Raw genomic sequence first — 19240 nt, 5'->3', positions numbered from 1 at the left:
TCGGGCCCAGCCGCTCCGCGGCATGTGGGATCTTCCCAGACCAGGGCTCGAACCCGTGTGCCCTGCATCGGCAGGCAGATTGTCAACCACTGCGCCACCAGGGAAGCCCTATATAAAACTTTTTAATCAACTGTATGGAACTTCTAAGTGCCCAGTGAGAAAGATGCCAGATGTATGAACAGCAAAGAGCAGTTGTCTTTGATGCATTACACTGAGATAAGTGAGTTTCCCTAGGATCAATCAGGGCCTGACTTTTCTCTGCCTCACTATAGTAATACTATGGGTGATGATGTTGTCCCCAAAGTCACATTATTATAGGTCAATCTAATGGCCAACACTATGACCTCATGTACAAAAGTTTTATAATTGCATGTCAGGAGGAAATAACACTTAAATACGACAGATTCTTTGTTTGACTCTCTGTATTGCATTTTGCATACTGTCTTGCCAAATATAGTTAGCAAGCCAGTAATGGGAATAGTGAAACCCATGTTGGTCCCCGAAACAAAATACGATTTTAGATTCTCAAAAATCTATTGGAAGAAAAGAGACACTTCTCTTTCAAATGGCTGACATGGAGTTTAATTTAATATACCAGAAGATTCCATCTTAACCCTCCTAACGCTCTTATTGCAACAGATATACCATGGATGCATATCTGCTTTGGACACACATGGTTGCTTTCAGCCAGGTATAAGAAAAAAGAATGTGCAAATATAAAGCATTACGTCTTATGATATATTCTACCCATATGCTTGCCAGCTCTAATTGAATCCACAGACAGATGGTTTTTATTAGTAACTCAGCTACCTACATTTTTCTCATGCCTTTCTCATTTGTATTTAAAGTGCTTCCTTGTCTTAGGTACAAATATCTTTAAATATTTGTGTGAATGCTTCTCTTTTAGAGACTTTGACTGAAATGATTTTTCTCAAACTGGTAGGTATTCTCAGTGTGTCTCTAGACCCCAAAGACATTCTCATCTTGACTTTGTATAGCAGCCTACATCTGGTTCTACTCAAATTCCTTTCTTTTTCTCTTCTCCAAGCCCTCACCTCATCCCTTGCTCACTTTGCTTTTCACTTCTTGTTTTTATTTGGCCTTAGGAATATGAAATACAGAAAAACAAAGATAAATTTTAAAAATTTGAGGAAAGGGAAGAAATTAAATGGCAAAATAATGGGAACTGTTGGAGAATAATGATCCTCTTTGAGTTATTTTATATTAGTAACAAACTTGTTTACTCCACTGTCAAATTGATTTTCATTTAAGGACACGTATAACCAACCTTCTGTCCAATTTACAGGGCATGCAAAAAAGAGTTAACAGGTAGGCCTGAGACTGCTGTCTTTAGAAAGGCCTGCTTGCAATTTGGGCCCTGGGTTAGAGTCTGGGAACTTAAATCCTAAACAGTTCCCTATATTGATATAAAGTTTCCTTACATGGTAGAGTGGCTCACTGTGCCTAGTTTGTTTGTACGACCACATAGTTCATGCTGCACGCTTACTTTCCATCTGGGAATCTGGAATTTTGATATATACTAAAAAGAAGTTGCCTATATGATCACTCTCTAATCAAAAACCTTGGGCATTGAGTAATGAGCTCCCCTCCTAGACAACATTTCATACATGTTGTCAAACTCAAACTTGTTGCTGGAGGAATTAAGCATGTCCACTGAGAGAGGACTCATGGAAGCCTGTGCCTGGTTTCCTGCAGATTTTACTCCATGTGCCTTTTTTTTTTTTTAACTTTGGGTTTATTTATTTATTTCTTTTTATGGTTGTGTTGGGTCTTCGTTTCTGTGTGAGGGCTTTCTCTAGTTGTGGCAAGTGGGGGCCACCCCTCATCGCGGTGCGCAGGCCTCTCACTATCGCGGCCTCTCTTGTTGCGGAGCACAGGCTCCAGACGCGCAGGCTCAGCAATTGTGGCTCACGGGCCCAGTTGCTCCGCGGCATGTGGGATCTTCCCAGACCAGGGCTCGAACCCATATCCTCTGCATTGGCAGGCAGATTCTCAACCACTGCGCCACCAGGGAAGCCCTCCATGTGCCTTTTTATTTGCTGATTTTGCTTTGGATCCCTTTGCTATAATAAATATTAGCAGTGAATATACTACATGCTGAGTCCTGTGAGTCCTTCTAATAAACCACCAAACCTGGGAGTGTTCTTGGGGACCTCTGACACACATTGATTGAAATGTCTTTCTTAAGATTTATAGATTTTAAATAAATATTTATTGAATACATATTATGTGAATTGAGTGATGCTATGTGAAACCAAGATAAGTAACCCAGACCTATTTTAAGAACTTCACAGTTTTGTGGCTATGTCAACATACAGAAGTGTATAAAAAGAATATCCAATTAACTGAGTCAAAGCAGAACAAGGAAAATACAAGAAGCTTATTTCAATGGAAATTCTGAAGATGTAGATACTTCATCTCGTTCAAATATCAGGAAAGCTCATGGCATGTGAGTTAGCATGTTAGTTAGCAGAACAAGTAGGTTTTGACAGGTTATGATATCTGAAGGCAGGAGGAGGAGGAGTTTTGCAGTGTTTCCCTTGAAACTTCACAAGTGGATAGAAGGTATAGTAAAGAAGTGAATAATATAGAGTATATCAAGGAAATACAATATAATAATAATTGTTACTTGTGGCACAAAGTGGAATTTTCAAATGCTCTTGATTAAAATCCTAATAATTTGAATGCCTTATTTATAACTCATTTTTATGCAAAATGTATGATTATAGAAGGCCCATCAATATATATACATATCGCTGATACACTTCATTGTACAGCAGAAACTAACACAACATTGTAAAGCAAGTATACTCCAATAAAAAAAATTCTGTAGCATTTTAAAAGCATCTCTCTTAAACTCTCTTAAACTTAAGTTCTCCTGGTTTCTAATCATGTTTTTCTTTTCTGCCTCTTCTTTGTTCAGGTCCATCATGAGTGAAAACTGGGACTCAAACTCTTCAGAAAACTGGCATCACATTTGGAGTGTCAGTGACACAAAGCATGATCTGTATGCAGATAGCAATATCACCTATGTGAACTACTATCTTCACCAGCCTCAAGTGGCAGTGATTTTCATTATTTCCTACTTTCTGATCTTCTTCCTATGCGTGGTGGGAAATACAGTGGTTTGCTTTATTGTAATGAGGAACAAACACATGCACACACTCACTAATCTCTTCATCTTGAACCTGGCCATAAGTGATTTACTAGTTGGCATATTCTGTATGCCTATCACGCTGCTGGACAATATTATAGCAGGTATGTTGATTTGCATGCAGCTCAAACATATTATGAGAAAATATTTGTCCCATATCCATGGCCATGGCAGCCTCATCCATTCATTCACAAAGATTTATTGAGTTCTAAGAACTGCTCCAAGTAGCTGTCCTCATGGGGTCTACATGCTAAAGGAGAATAAAAACAACAAACAAATAGCTATATAAGTAATCAGAGAATAAAAAGAATTATGGAGAAAAATAGAACAAGTGACAGAGATGAAGTGTGGAAGCTGTTATTTTTATAGAGTGTTCACTGAAGGTCATCAGTGAATGGTGACACTTCTTACTGAAGACTTTGAATTTGCTTGACAGTTCAGGGCACATATAATATAGTAGAAATATTAAGAATATTATAGACTGTAAAGTTCAAAGAACGTGTGGTTTCAATTGATGCAATGTCTTCCATCTAATATAAATAGATATTTAAGCCCTCTTGTGGTTGGCTGAGAGATTTCCAACAGTTTTTGATGGAAGATGGAGTAACAGTACCAGTAATTTCTCACAAAGCAGTAGTTTCATTCATATAGTGGTAATTTACATGTGCAACATAAGTAATGGTTTGGGTATTACCCTAGAGTACTTCTGAGCCCATATTACCACTTCTTTAGCACCACGTTATACACTCCAGAAGTACAGGAACAGTGTATCTATACCTCCTCTACCTGCTTAATAAATATCTACTGTATTAACTAATGAACAGCACTCAATATATACATATTCCAAATCTGTATGAGAAAAAAATGAAACCAAAGCAGCATATCAAAAAATATTTAGATCAACATGAGCCATATCGTAGTTCTTTTCCTTTTGTGGCATTCAACATCGGTTTACTGAAGAATAAGAGGTTCTCTTTAGAACTTATTTCTGTTTCTTTCCTTTCTCTGGAGTGGGAGTCAGGGAGAGTTTAGATTGCCTATTCTATCATCAAGTACTACATAGATTCTGTGTTTTTGTGATGCTTGTAATTAAAAAACAATATTTATTAAGGATGTACATTTTCAAGATATTGTGCTAGACAAAAAGAGAGTGAAAGAATTGATAAAAATTTTTCTTGCTCTCAAGAAACTTACTTTACCAATAAGAAATGCTCTCAATATGTCCCCCCCTAAATATCTATAATTAAATTATTATTTAAGAGTTTTTCATATACAGTGCCCTTCCTTAGCCCTGATTCCCATTCCCAGGAGGCGGCCACATCCAGCATTTTTTGCCTTTATTTTTGGTAATTACTACCACATTTCTAAATAACATGTTTTCATTCTAATATATTATCAGACTGCAGAAAATGTAATTTAGTTCTCATTATCCTCTTCTACCCCAAGGGGTGGTTTCCCTCACCAAACTCCACTGAACTGACAGCACTAGGACAAAAGAACATAAATCCGTAGAAACTGAGTATCTGAACGTGAAATTGGAAAAACAACATGATTGGCTGAAACTTGGTACAAATGCAAGCAGATACATTTATGCAGAACCACAAATATACATTCACAGTCTTTACCTCCCTCATTCTCTCAATATGAGTATATCATAGTTTTTTGTTAAATCAATATTTAGAGTATGCATTCCTATTATTATATGTATCTTACCCCCTGCTGAGCCATATAGAGTACTATGATACCAACTTTTTCTCTTATAAAATGTTTTTTTTGTTTTCCTGGCTTTAATAGGGGCATCATATTTTGATTTGCTTAGTGTTTTTGGAGTATACCTATCAATAATGTATGTTCAGATTCTCTTCCAGGAGAGTTAAATTTCTTGTCAATACCTTCAAACATATGGAAAACACATCCAAAAAAATGTAAATGGCATCTTTTTCCTGGAGATACCCCTCCAGGTACTCTCTATCCTCTTGTTCCTATCCAGACACATTGCTCTCCAGGTATGGAGCTCAGCTATTGCTCTGGGATGTTCCTTCACTGAGAAGCTAACAATTCTCTTCACCTCTCTTCATGCTCAGTCCCCTGTGCTCTGGATGCCATTTCTTTTTTCTTGGTTTATTCCCCTATTAACTTCTTGTGAAAGGGTGCACTGAGATAAAAAATGTTTGAGATGTTGTAGTGCAAATATCTTTATTCTGCCTTCACACTTCATTATAATTACCTGGATAAAGTATTCTAGGCTGGACTTTTTTTTCCCTAAAAATATTTAAAGAGATTGCTCTGTTGTTAATGTTGAGAAATTTGGTGTTGCTGCTGATGCTATCTGACCCTTGCTTCTTTTATTTATGACTTGTATTTTGCTTTTCTTCCTAAAAGCTTTTAGAACTTCTCTTTACCTCAAGTGTTCTGAATTTCAGGCATTTAAGCCTTGATGTAAGTCTTTTTATTTTCCATTTTTTTTTGTGCTAGACACAAACGAGGTCTTTTCAATCAAAAAATGAATGCTTTCAGTCCCGGGAAATTTCCTTGCAGAGTTCTACATTTTCCATTCTTCAGCTCGTATTAATCAGATATTGGAGGTGCTGTGTTGCCATTCTTTAAAACTTTTTTTTCTTCCATTTTCTTCTCCTCATTATTCTGCTTGCAAAGATCTTCTCAACTTCCTCTTCCAAACTTTTTGTTGACATAAAGTCAACAGCCATTTCTGTTATCATATTTTAAATTCTTTGAGCTATTTTTATATTCTTTGTGTTCCTTGTACTATCATGCACATATTTTTCATGGACAAAATGTATTTTATCTCTGAGGTTATGAGTAGTAATTTTCTTTGTTTTTTAATTTTTTGTCTACCTGTTCAGATTAGTTTTCTCCTGTTTCATTCTTCCTATTTGTTTTAGTTTCTTTCTTTTATGGTTGAGGTTTCCCTAATAGTCAACTACTATTTAGCTGCTTGTATTTCAGAGTGAGGTACTATGTGGCTGCCTTGAACCTCTGCAAAACTGGGGTTTGAGGTTAGGCTCACTCTCGGCTTCACTAGTCTGGGTCATTCCTTGGGAAATCCACAGCTATCAGAATCTGCCAGTGAAAATATGTCAGTGTTCCTGGAAGGATCACTTGCCCCAGAAGGAAATTCTCTTATCTACTGCCATAGGGATTATAAGTCTGGCAGCTGCATTCTGGAGCTGAGTGGGTCTCTGGACCAGCAGTAGGAGTACGTGCAGAGTGTATATGTACTTTTACTCTATCCTCCTGCATCATTGTGGCATAAAGCCATTCAAGCACCAATTTTAAGATGGTCTGGATAGATGACAAAATGTTCTTTTAAGTATGCTTGGTTTATTTAGGTTATTGGGAATATTTTTAATTAGATAAGAGTATTTTTAAAATAAGCTATAGGATATTTATTAAAAGATAAATTTAAAAAAATCTGAGCAATATGTAACATTCATCTCTTGGGAAACTAGAATATTTGCTAATGGAAGAATAGTGTTTCTTTCCTGTGATAGCAGAGGTGCGTATAGAATATCAAACTCTAAATTTGATTTGATTGATATTAAATATCAAATATAATAATCTTACCAATTTCTTTTATAAACATTCTAGTAACGAGTTCAGTTAGGAAGTTATTCAAACAGACTACTTTTGTTCGTATAAAGAACAAAGTGCTTTTTATTCTCCAAGTATGTCTTAGTCAGTTTAGGCTGTTATAACAAAATACCATAGACTGGGTGGCTTAAACAACAGACATTTAATTTCACAGTTCTGGAGGCTAGGAGTCCGAGATGAGGGTGCCAGCATGGTCGGGTTCTTGGTGAGGGTCCTTTTTCTGATTGGTAGATTGCTGTGTGTTCACATGGCCTTTACTCAGTGCTTGCACATGGGGAGAGGTCTCACGCTCTCTTCTTCTTCTTATAAGGGCACTAATCCCATCATGTGGCACAATCCCTATGGCCTCATCTACATCTAGTTACTTCCCAAAGGTCCCATCTTCAAATACCATCACATTGGGGGTTAAGGCTTCAATATATGAATTTGGGAGGGAACACATTCACTCCATAACAAAGTACCTCTGAAGTAAATCATGTCATTAGATTATATATAATTAAATATTAACTTTATTTGTTATACATGTGACTCCTGATTCCTCATAATTTATGGAATACATTTCCAAATTAGAGAAACAATATTCTTCCTGTTTTATTCATTTAAAGGGCATTATTGCATAAGGGTTAATGGCTTGGACTCTGGAACCATACTGCTGGGGTTTAAATTCTCAATATGCTTCTAACTAGCTGTGTGGCAAGGTATGTGATATCTGTGTGTTTGTTACATATTCTATATCATGAGGAGAATAATAAGGTCTTCAAAAGCCTGTTGTGGGGATTAGATATGTTAATAGATGCAAAACATGTATTACAGTGTATGGAATGTTGAAACTACTGTGTAAGTTTTGACCTTATTAGTATACTGAAAAACAGAGATCTGAATGTATTAATGAAAATAATGGGAAACACTGATTGTTCCCTGGATATCATTTAGGAAACAGTTGCACCTGTCTAATTTCATGTCTTTCTCTTCATAATTTCAGTGAAATTAAAAAATATATATATGATCTTTCCAAAGACTAACTGTCCCATTTCCCTTTCAGGATGGCCTTTTGGAAGTACAATGTGCAAGATCAGTGCCTTGGTCCAGGGAGTATCCGTTGCATCTTCAGTCTTTACTTTAGTTGCAATAGCAGTAGATAGGTAGGTCAGCACCAAACTCTGAATCCAGAAAATTGGGCATATCTTCAACTAATCCACCTAACCAGTGAAAAATGTATAATCTACTAAATTTGGGTATATCTGCTTAAAATTGTATCCATAATATGTACCCCTTTAAGAGCAAGGCTTATATATATATATATATATATATATATATATATATATATATATATATATATATATATATATATATTTTATACACACACACTAAGGGTTCAGTAATAAAATAAAACTACTGAAGTTTACATATTTTAAGATTAAATAATTAGGGATGATGCATGTCTTAGTTTGGGCTGCTATTAACAAGATATCATAGACTATTTGTTGAATGAATAAATGAAAAAATAAAATTTGAAGTTTCAATAGCTGGTTTACAAAAAGAGCAAAATACCTAGAATTGCACCTTTGAAGTTACCCATAATTTAAGGGTGAGTAAATGGGAGAATTCACTGATTAGAAGACTAGATGAAAACTTGGAGTTTAAGACAGAAGAGCTTACACCTTCAGTGAAGGACAATGGAGCAGTCAAAGCTCAAGATAACTAGTCGTTATGTAAAGATAAGATAAATTTGTTTGGAGTTGCTGATGGGCCACTTAAAAGCTCTAAGTTTCCTTACCTGCAGATCTGGAAAGTAATAATTTTCAATTTTATAGAGTCATCACAAAAATCAAAGAAGATTCAAGAGATGATAGTACTTTGAAAAATATAAAATGTTATACTGTTCCATAATAGTATGATTATCTTATAATGAACATAATGAATATCAATAATAACAAAATTATGAATCACAATAACAAAATAGCAGTAAAATGAATCAGGCTTACTCTACATACTGATAATTGTCATGCTCAACAGAGGACACAGAACACTGGGAAGGTGCATAAACAGAACTCATCATGGAAACTCTCAGACTCATAGCTGTGAAACAAACCACCAAAACACTTAGTGGCTTAAAACAATAATGGTTTAATATTTGTCACAACTGTGTGGATTGGCTGGGTGCCTCTGTGTCGTTCTCCTACTCTGTGTCTTGTAGCTGAAATCACTCACGCTTCTGCTTATGCCATGCTTGCTAATGTTCAACTAACTGGCCAAAGCAAGTTGCATGGCCAAGCACACAGATCATGTGTGAGGGGAGCACAGAAGGGCAAGAAGGGACATTTAAGAATATGGGCTCTGGAGCCAAAATACATGTGTAAAAATCATGTGTAATTATGGGCAAGATTTTTTACCTTTTCTAAGCCTTTTCCCCATCTTTTAAATAAGAAAGCTTACAGAGGCAATCCATGCAAACCAATGGAAAGGAGCCTGGAACAGAATATTAAATTGAGCTCATGCTCAGTGTTGACTAGTTACAATAGTACTTTGATTATTAATAGTGTCTGATATACTCCACTCATTAATTTTTTGAGTTGAAATTTATCTCATCTATTAATTACAGAAACTGGTAATGCATGCCTCCCTACTAATGGTAACTTTCTATATTTGAAGGGGAATATGTATGGAAGACTGTAATTACTGAAATAAATTTAATTAATGACTTGGTCAGAAGTTATGAGGCAGTCCTTCACTGATATTTGCCTTTAATTACAGGTTCCGGTGTGTCGCCTACCCTTTTAAACCAAAGCTCACTATCAAGACAGCGTTTGTCATCATTATGATCATCTGGGTCCTGGCCATCGCCATTATATCCCCATCTGCAATAATGTTACATGTACAGGAAGAAAAATATTACCGAGTGAGACTCAACTCCCAGAATAAAACCAGCCCAGTCTACTGGTGCCGGGAAGACTGGCCAAATCGGGAAATGAGGAAGATCTATACCACTGTGCTGTTTGCTAACATCTACCTTGCTCCCCTGTCCCTCATTGTCATCACGTATGGAAGGATTGGAATTGCACTCTCCAAGACAACAGTGCCCCACTCAGGCAAACAGAACCAGGAACAGTGGCACGTGGTGTCCAAGAAGAAGCAGAAGGTCCTTAAGACGCTCCTGACTGTGGCCCTGCTTTTCATTCTCTCCTGGCTGCCCCTGTGGCCTCTGATGATGCTCTCAGACTATGTTGACCTGTCTCTGAATGAACTGAGGGTCATCAACATCTACATCTACCCTTCTGCACACTGGCTGGCCTTTGGCAACAGCAGCATCAACCCCATCATTTATGGTTTCTTCAATGAGAATTTTCGCCGTGGTTTCCAAAATGCTTTTTGCCTCCATCTCTGCCGAAAAAGAGAAAAGCCCAAGGAAGTCTACACCCTAAGAGCTAAAAACAATGTGGTCATCAACATATCTCATCTGTCAGCTCAGGAATCTACAATTAAAAACCCACATGGGGGCTTCCCTGGTGGCGCAGTGGTTAAGAATCCGCCTGCCAAGGCAGGGGACACGGGTTCGTGTCCTGGTCCGGGAAGATCCCACATGTCGCGAAGCAACTAAGCCCATGCGCCACAACTACTGAGCCTGTGCTCTAGAGCCCACGAGCCACAACTACTGAAACCTGCAAGCCTAGAGCCCGTGCTCTGCAGCAAGAGAAGCCACTGCAACGAGAAGCCCGCACACAGCGACGATTAGCCCCCGCTCAACACAACTAGAGGAAAGCCTGCACACAGCAACGAAGAATCAATGCAGCCAAAAATAAATAAATAAAATAAATAAATTTATTTAAAAAAAAAACAAACACATGAGGATATTGTGCTTTGTAGGAAAAGTGCTGAAAAACCCATACAGGAATTAATGATCAAGAATTAGAACTTACCGATAGCAATGAGATGTAAAAGGAGCTGGTGTGATGATTTTAACTCTACTGTGTGTTATATAGTGAAATACTGTTGCTTTTTATGGCTTTGTACTTCAGTTCTTCTTAAGAATGTTAGAAGCTCTCTCTGGAGAGATTCAAATCTAAAAATCTCGGTAATGTTAATGGAAATAGAACTTTGTGTCTTCCCCAAATAGTTTTCATAGAAATCTGAGGATTACATCTTATTTAATGGAGCCAGGTACATATCCTTCTTGTGATAGGGATTTTGTCTCGGGAGATAAAACATATTGACAGCCCAAGCTACAGCTTCATTCCCACCCCAGGATATTGATACTATCCCTTTACAAACCACAGGACCTTAAGATGTATGCCCTCCACCACACAAACACCAAAAAAATTGTGACATTACAACTAGAAAACTGGAAATGAAGGCTCGTGCTGAGTAGGCACAAGTAATAAATGCACTTGACACATAGCGTTCACGTGTGTAACTTCATACTCAGTCTTTCTAGGATTATACTCCTTCAGTGGTAATGAAGATGGTAAATAATAATTTACCACGTAAAAATAGTACTTTGGGGTCTTATAGGCATTTGTCCACACATCATTCAGTATTCTTCCTGACCACTAAAGCAATGAGGATAAACTCAGAAGTCAGTTAATATTTTTAAGGGAAATATGAATGTGATTTTTCACATTTCCAGCAGTAATGATAGTGCTGACGCGTCTTCTGCCTTATGTAATGCCAGCAGACCCATGTACATGGGCCTACTTCCCTCTTTCCAGAGGATACTTATTTTGGGGGAGGAATTATTAGAAATTTTGGAAGAATGCTGACTAGAATGACAGTGACAAAAATCTAAATTGATAACCGATGGGCAAAGCAATCCAAACTGAAATGCTTTTGACTTTTCAGAGGGAGAAATTCTTTAGCAAACTATGCAGAATTCCTGTTGCCATTCCAAAGATTCCAACCCAACCAGTTTAGATAGTCTGAATCCCAGTAGGTAGTATATTTGAAGCAATTAATAAACTGTATTAGTTGAATTTTAGTCCGATGATGGTACTTAGGAAATACTATTCTGTGAGGGCTATTATCCAGTTAGAAAGAGTATTTTTTTATATGCTTGATAATGTATAACAGAAGACAGAAATTTCAAAGGATGCCACGTTGTTAATGTTGTTAGAAAATCTGAAAGGCCAGCCTGAGATAATGATAGTCACCTTGTATTAAGATCTTACTATGTGACAAGTACTTTACATTCACTACTGCATTTAATCCTCACTATGACTGCAAAGTATATACTACCCACATTTCACATGAAAAAATGAAGCCCAGAGAGGCCAAATAAGGTTACTCAACAAATAATTTTGAAACCAGTATTTAAATTCAGGAGTGTCGAATGCCAAAACCCATACAAATAATCAATTTGTTTAAAAAACCCTTTTATGAATTCTTGTTTGCAGGTAAATATTAAGTAAAAATAGCACTGCTCATTCAAGGCACTTTGATGTAGATAAATAGCACAGACTGGAGTTTGAGGCATTGGAATTTTAACTCTGCAATTTGCTAACTACATAACTAGCAAGGAAATTTACTAAGGTATTCTAAGACTCACTTTCCTTATTGATGAAATAACGTATTTATCACATTATTTATAGGGAGTAATGCAGTATCAGGTACATATGGAAAAATGGCAAATAATTTCAGTGTAAATAGCAAATAATTTCAAGATATTTGATATCGTATGTGCATAAGCCTGTAACAACTCATTATTTAAGCCCAGGGACCAGAGACAATAGTGCAAAGATAATCCATCAAGTTTATCAATATTTAAAAGTCTTAGGTAGACTTACTGGAACATAAGTAAATGTTTTTCAGTCTTAAGTACTTAAAATCAGTCATGTTCATCATCTCTTCTTGTAACATTCAAAGAAATGTTACATCTTTCTATTTATGAGATTTCAGTTCTTTAAAGGAAATGATGCTTTGTGCGTTCAGATGAGTTGGACTGAGTGTATTGCATTCCATTGTCATGGTGTAGTTCATGAGCTACAGGAAGTAGGTAGTATATGTCATTAGATAAATATTCCAATGCACTCTTTATGAAGACAATTTTGAGGAGGGCTGGAAGGCTGGACAATTACAAGTCATCTCCTTGAAGTTTTGTTGCTCTAGAAAACACACTGTTGTATAAGCATTTTAAAATAAATTTTAAGTTATGGAAATAAAATGACATCAAACCATACAGAAATAAAATACACATAAATTATTCTAATTTTGTGATTTAAAATACTAAAAAACAAATACCTAGTCTGTCTAGGAGAAAAAATTGCATGGCCTAAGAAAATCTTTTCTAATTGTAAGGACATGCAATTTTTTCCTTCAAAGAGTCACAGAATATAGGAATCTACAGGAAGCACAGAGAGCAAGTATGTCCTTATAACTTCAAAAAAAATTTGACTTAGTGTCAAAAACATCCAAGGCTGCTGTAAAATAGTTTACAAACCTGAATCTGAGCTAATGCACCTATATCCTTTAGGGAAAAATAGTTTTTATTTTGAAGGAGAGTAAAGCAATGACAGAAAAAGATAAATTCTATAGATGAGGGAAGACAGGAAGAGGAAGAGGATGGTAGAAGCATTCCTTTAAGGAGAAATTTTAGAAAACTAAGGATTTCCTTGACCATAATTAAGGCTTTGCGGAGAGAGCACCTGCTCCCATAGTTAAAGAGTAACTCGCAAAGCAGATAGTCTTCAGCTGCACACTGGGCGGCCAATTCATCAGCACTGCATCTTCATTATTTCTGCATCTTTACCTTCTAGTCGCCCCTTTTATGGGGATAGAGCACTTCCTCAACTATGAGTTGTCTAGTCTGTAATGTTCTTACTAAAGCACTGCCCTGCCTTGAGGCTCACTGCCTGGAGGAAGTCTTCAGTGCTGGGAAAGACAGCAGGAGAACGGCTCGGTGCCATTGTCTAATTCTGGGCTGGAAATCCCACTCTCTTCTTTATTCCTATTGCTGAGAGCCCTTTTAAAAAATAATAAATAAATGGAGGTTGGTACTTAACGATATATACCAACATTGTGATTTCTTCGTTATCCTGTCATTAGTCAGCTGCCTAATGACCATGTTAATTACCTAAGTAAACACCTCAGATCATCTAATATGTGTGAGGAACTTACCAGATCCTGGGGATAAAAATAAATGACTCAGAGCTATCTCCAAGCAACTCAGAGTTTAGTGGAGGAGATAAACATGCCAACAAATAGCTGTGGTGCAGTGGGGGAAGATGCATCTACAGTGAAGTAGACAAAGAATAACAACTCAGAGAGGGCAGAGTCCAGAATGTCCAACTCAGCCTGAAGGAGATACAGACATTTTCACGGAAAAGGTGACATTTAACTCAGATGCTAACGGCGGAACTGGCAGAGGCATAATCAGGTTGAAGGAGAAGCCATTCCAGGCTAAACAAGGAATTGGATGCAGGACTGCTGGAAAGGAACCTGGTACGTTTAGGCAAGAGAGAGAAAGACACTGTGGCAGGAACATGACAGGAAGAGGGAGAAATTTGTATGACAAAAGAAGTTGGAACCAGATTTGGATGGTCTTCTATAACATGCTAAGACATATAGGTCTTCCTACTATAGTCTTATGATTCCGTTCATTTTTCTTCTTATTTTCATACATAGCATCTTTGTTTCTCCTCTAACCTTCTTTCCTTTTCTTCTTGAAATCTTCTCAGAGAAAAGCACAGCTACATTTAATCACAGTATTTTGTTTGCTTTGACCCTTCTTACAGAATGGATTTGATTAAATAAAAGTAAAATTGCTGCCTTGGCATGGCCATTAGAGGTAAACCCCTTCTCAGCTGGAGTTTGTGATGTGTTTAGCTATATAGCTAATCACCATGGTCTGTACCAATTGACAACAGTTAAACAAAAACGAATACGTTTAATCAATGAGCTGGGCTCAAATTAAAGAAATCTTGTTTGTTTTCTCGTTGCCCTCCAGACTCGAATCTGTGGATCCATTCTCCTCTCGGCTCTGAGAGTGTCTCTAATAGGTCCCCCAGCCTTTCTGGTTATTCTCAGTTAATAAGTAATCTATTTTTCTGGGTATTAAAATTTTAGTCTAATCAAGTATAATTTTAAAACCATCTTAAATTAAACTGTTCCCCTTCCAGCTTACGTACACTCAAGGCAGAGAAACACAGGGGGCAGAGAAGCGTGATCAGCCTCTTAATTTCTCCTTTCATCTTCTTCACCCGCCGTTTGTGGCTCCTGCAGGGTCAGGCGTGGGGAAATTGACACATTAGGGATGGAGAGGAGGTGGGGAAGCAGGAAATTTCTTACTTGATGTGTGAAAAGTTCTTACTGTATTCTGGCTTCATGGGCCTTCTGTGTGACAGATGTGCAGTTAGAGGCTAACTCATTCTTACATGGAATATAGATGACGATTCCCTGGCTAAAATCTGGGCGCTTTTACTCTCAGTTTCTGCATTTGATCCTGCACACATAGCCTCTTTTATTCTGAGGTTGCCTTGCTACTGGGAGAAAGTCCTCTTGGCATGATGCCATTCAGTAGACATTCGTTGAATCAGAATGAGACACATCGTTTGCTGTTATAAACCTATGTTTATGGACTAAAAGGATAAAAATATCCAGACTCTTGCCTTTGCCTTGGTCCCTTGCCTTTTAAGGAGAATTCTCTCAGTTACAGGTCTTACCTGGGAGATATCAAAACTGAATTCTATGTTTCATTACAACTATCCTAACCAGGGACTTCCCTGGTGGCACAGTGGTTAAGAATACGCCTGCCAATGCAGGGGACACAGGTTGGATCCCTGGTCTGGGAAAATCCCACATGCCGCAGAGCAACTAAGCCCGTGCACCACAACTACTGAGCCTGTGCTCTAGAGCCCACAAGCTACAACTACTGAGCCTGCGAGCCACAACTACTGAGGCCCATGCGCCTAGAGCCTGTGCTCCGCAACATGAGAAGCCACCACAATGAGAAGCCCGCGCACCGCAAAGAGGAGTAGCCCACGCTCACCGCAACTAGAGAAAGCCCACGCGCAGCGGCAAAGACCCAATGCAGCCAAAAATCAATCAATCAATTAATTACAAAATAAAGTAGAGTAATAACATTTATTAAAACAAAAACCAAAAAACAAAAACCTATCCTAATCAACTAAAGTTACTAAAGAACTAGGACCTTGAGGGATCTTGGTATGTCGGCACCTTACTCGCCCTAATTAAATACTCCTTCCCCAAACAGTAATCTGGGGACCAATTTCCTCCTCTCCAAAGTGTTAGTTTTCAATCATTTATTGGCACATCCATCACGACAGTCCTGCAGCAGTGCCAGGATAATGAGCACTTGATACATATGAATAAATAAATAAACAATGTAAACCAAGTTCTCCTTCTACAAACAAATGTTAAATGTTTTTATGACAGGTTTAATTCACAGAACAAACTGGGAAAGAAATAATTTTGCTTTTAAAATCAATTGTAAAGCGTGTTTACAAGTTTTTGACAGATTTTGTGGTGATGTATATATTCTCTCTGTGATACGCTTGTCATACAATAAACCAAAATCATTCAGTGTTGAAGATTTCAAAGGAATAGTACAAGAAACTGACTTTACTATTCTGTACATTTGGATGAAACGGAAAGGTACAAATTTGTGCTAAAACACTAAAAGAGAACTTTGTTTTAAAATATTGTGCCTAGCAGAGAATCTGTAACAGAACAAGCTGAGTTAATTATATCAATTTCATTGAACCCAGTTGATTCAAAATTACACACAGAGTGTTGTGTGTGTGTGTGTTTGTATTTGCATGCATTTTGTTGTTGTTGCTGTTGTTTGTAAAAATCCCAAATATTTACTGGTATCTTTGCTAGAAGAAAACATTTAGAACAAAATGGATTTATCACATCTTCCCAGGGAGAAAAAAAAAAATCCATTGATTTTCACAATGTGAAAAGGCTTCAATGTGAGATTATCAAAGACAGTAAATCTGATTTGCTTTCTGATTTCCTTCCAAGCATCTTCTACAAATCCCTTTTGAAGACATATATTTAATCAGGCTATTCCCCTGCTTAATGATTAATGATAATTCCCCATAATCTGCATAATGAAGCCCTAGTTCCGCACACATTCAAATGTAAAGGCAACTCTCATTCCATCACTGACCTACTTTCCAAAGATCACCTCTTGCTGTTTTCTGCCGTGTACCAGATTAGTCCTCCCCCAAAGTCTATAAACTTTTCTCTGAACAATCTTTCTTTTTTTAAAAAATTTTAATTTAATTTAATTTTTTTTATACAGCAGGTTCTTATTAGTTATCTATTTTATACATATTAGTGTATACATGTCAATCCCAATCTCCCAATTCATCACACCACCACCCCACCACTTCCCCCCTTGGTGTCCATACGTTTGTTCTCTACATCTGTGTCTCTATTTCTGCCTTGCAAACCAGTTCACCTGTACCATTTTTCTAGGTTCCACATATATGCATTAATATACGATAGTTGTTTTTCTCTTTCTGACTTACTTCACGCTGTATGACAGTCTCTAGATCCAACCACATCTCTACAAATAACCCAATTTCATTCCTTTTATTGGTTGAGTAATATTCCATTGTATATATTCTCTGAAAAGTCTTGAGCCCTTTCTCATCCCTGTATTTTTGCTCATGATGTGATTGCTGTTAACAAACAAGCAAACAGACAAGCAAGCAAAAAATGTTTAAGAAAAATAATAAAGTGGGTTTTTTAAAATATTAGAATACTTGAAGACTAGTAATTCTGCTACTAATCTTGCTTTTCATTTTACAGGCAAAATTGAGAGGGTGAGAAAATATCTTCCATTTGCAATAACCACAGAATTTACCAATTTTACTGCCATTTACTGCTCCCCTATCTAAAGGCAAACTTCCCACTTGTGCACTGGTTGTCAGCCTTCTCATTTATTCAAGGGCTTTCCTCCCATGATTATGCATCATAAATTCCCTGCCTTATTCTTTACTGGATCATGTCTTGAGAATCAAAAATACTCTAGTATCTACAATCCTAAAAACAAACACAAAAACTTTCTCCTGAGCTCTCACCTCTTTCCAAATCCTTCTGCTTCACTTTACAGAAAAATTCTCAAGAGGTTTTTTAAAGTCAATGTCTCTATTTCCTTTAGTCAATCTCCATGGAGACCACTTCAATCAATCTCTTATCCCTCCCACTCCACCAAAAGTGCTCTGGTCAAGGTCACCATTGACCACCATGTTGCTATCCAATGGCTATGATCAGGCCTTATTTTACCAGACCTCTCAACAGTATCTTTGCCAACTGATCATTCATTCCTTCCTTCTGAAAACTTTCTTCACTTAGCTTTTGGATTATTACTCCCAAGGAGTTCATCTCCTACCTTACTTACAACATGTTCTCATTGTACTTTCTGGGACCTTTCTCCTGTTACAGATCAGAAACTCAGATATTTCTGCTGAGACTAAAATTTCAGATGCCAAATGAAAGAAAATTTATTTGGTAGTTAACAGAGTGATATGGTAGACTCTGGAGATGATGTGATTAGAAGATGAAGATTATTTCAAGTTTATGTGAAAGTAACAGTAACGGACAAATGCTCAAGCCAGGAAAAAAAAAGGCATTCTAAATTGTTTTTGTGGGGACTGTTATTAAAATGGAGAAAGAAATAGTTGAAAGCTGACAGAAAAATCCATAATATTTGGAAATTGAAAGGCAGTGGGAGGAAAAAGAGAAAACAATTTGAAATATTTAAATTGTTATTTTGATAAACTAATCTGAGTATCTTTGCATGATTGGAATATTTTTAGAAAATGCTTTATTATGTTAAATACATAAAACAATGATCAGGGCAAATAATTTGTAAGAGAAAATCTCTTGGTCAAACAGGATCAAAGTAACAAATGCGCCTTGGCCTATTGTGGTTTGTGGAAGAAACGGATTGAAATATTTTTTGTGGAAGACACTGTTAATAAATTGGATTAAAAAGGAAAGATACATACTTTCATAGAAGCCCACATTGCCTTTTTAGGAAAACAGGTGCATTTGGTATTGCTACTACCACTGTCATTTTGTAAGCAGCTTTTGGCAGGAAAGAGTTCTCTGCAGGAGGCACCCTTTTGCCTTGTCACTAACCTTAACCCAGGACCCCCATGCTCTACTCATCTCCAGCCCTAGCACACCTGTCAAATCTTTTGATCACACAATACCTTGCCTAATCTGTTGGTTCTTTCTGTAGATCAAAGAAATAGAAGTGAAGAATAAGTAATTAACAGATGCCTAGATCTTTTCTCTAGCTTCCCCTTCTGTAATCTCCTGAACAGTGTGAACAAGATAGCATCTACAGAAAAATCACAAGAAGTCAACAAGCCTGCCCACAGTGAGGGATGGCCATGACTCTGACCCCCTATCTCAATGATTAACTGAGATTACTTACCTGTGTCTCTTTAAAAGCTTTCATGGCCGAGCCGAATCCTCAGAGGT

The 19240-nt window shown here is 37.2% G+C and overlaps 1 protein-coding gene and 1 long non-coding RNA gene across 2 annotated transcripts; one reads left to right on the top strand and one right to left on the bottom strand.

Annotated features, from left to right (window-relative positions):
- Positions 1 to 804: 804 nt before the first annotated feature.
- LOC309627976 lies at positions 805 to 2131 on the bottom strand. Its single transcript, XR_014244079.1, has 2 exons — positions 2050 to 2131; positions 805 to 1732 (listed from the first exon to the last, which is right to left on the bottom strand). It is a non-coding gene; the product is annotated as an uncharacterized lncRNA (long non-coding RNA).
- A 781-nt stretch (positions 2132 to 2912) lies between these two features.
- On the top strand, positions 2913 to 18046 carry NPFFR2 (neuropeptide FF receptor 2; the record flags this gene model as incomplete). The annotated part of the gene is made up of 3 exons (XM_082390357.1): positions 2913 to 3279; positions 7830 to 7929; positions 9542 to 18046. The coding sequence occupies 3 exons, from the start codon at positions 2913 to 2915 to the stop codon at positions 10383 to 10385; spliced, it is 1311 nt and encodes a 436-aa protein (XP_082246483.1). The 3' UTR covers positions 10386 to 18046.
- Between the last annotated feature and the right edge of the window lie 1194 nt (positions 18047 to 19240).

The sequence above is a fragment of the Balaenoptera borealis genome (assembly GCF_965194805.1).
Source record: "Balaenoptera borealis genome assembly, chromosome: 4".
Taxonomy (NCBI): Eukaryota; Metazoa; Chordata; class Mammalia; order Artiodactyla; family Balaenopteridae; genus Balaenoptera; species Balaenoptera borealis.
Note: the sequence above shows the minus strand (reverse complement) of the source record. Positions and strands in the feature narration are given on the sequence as shown.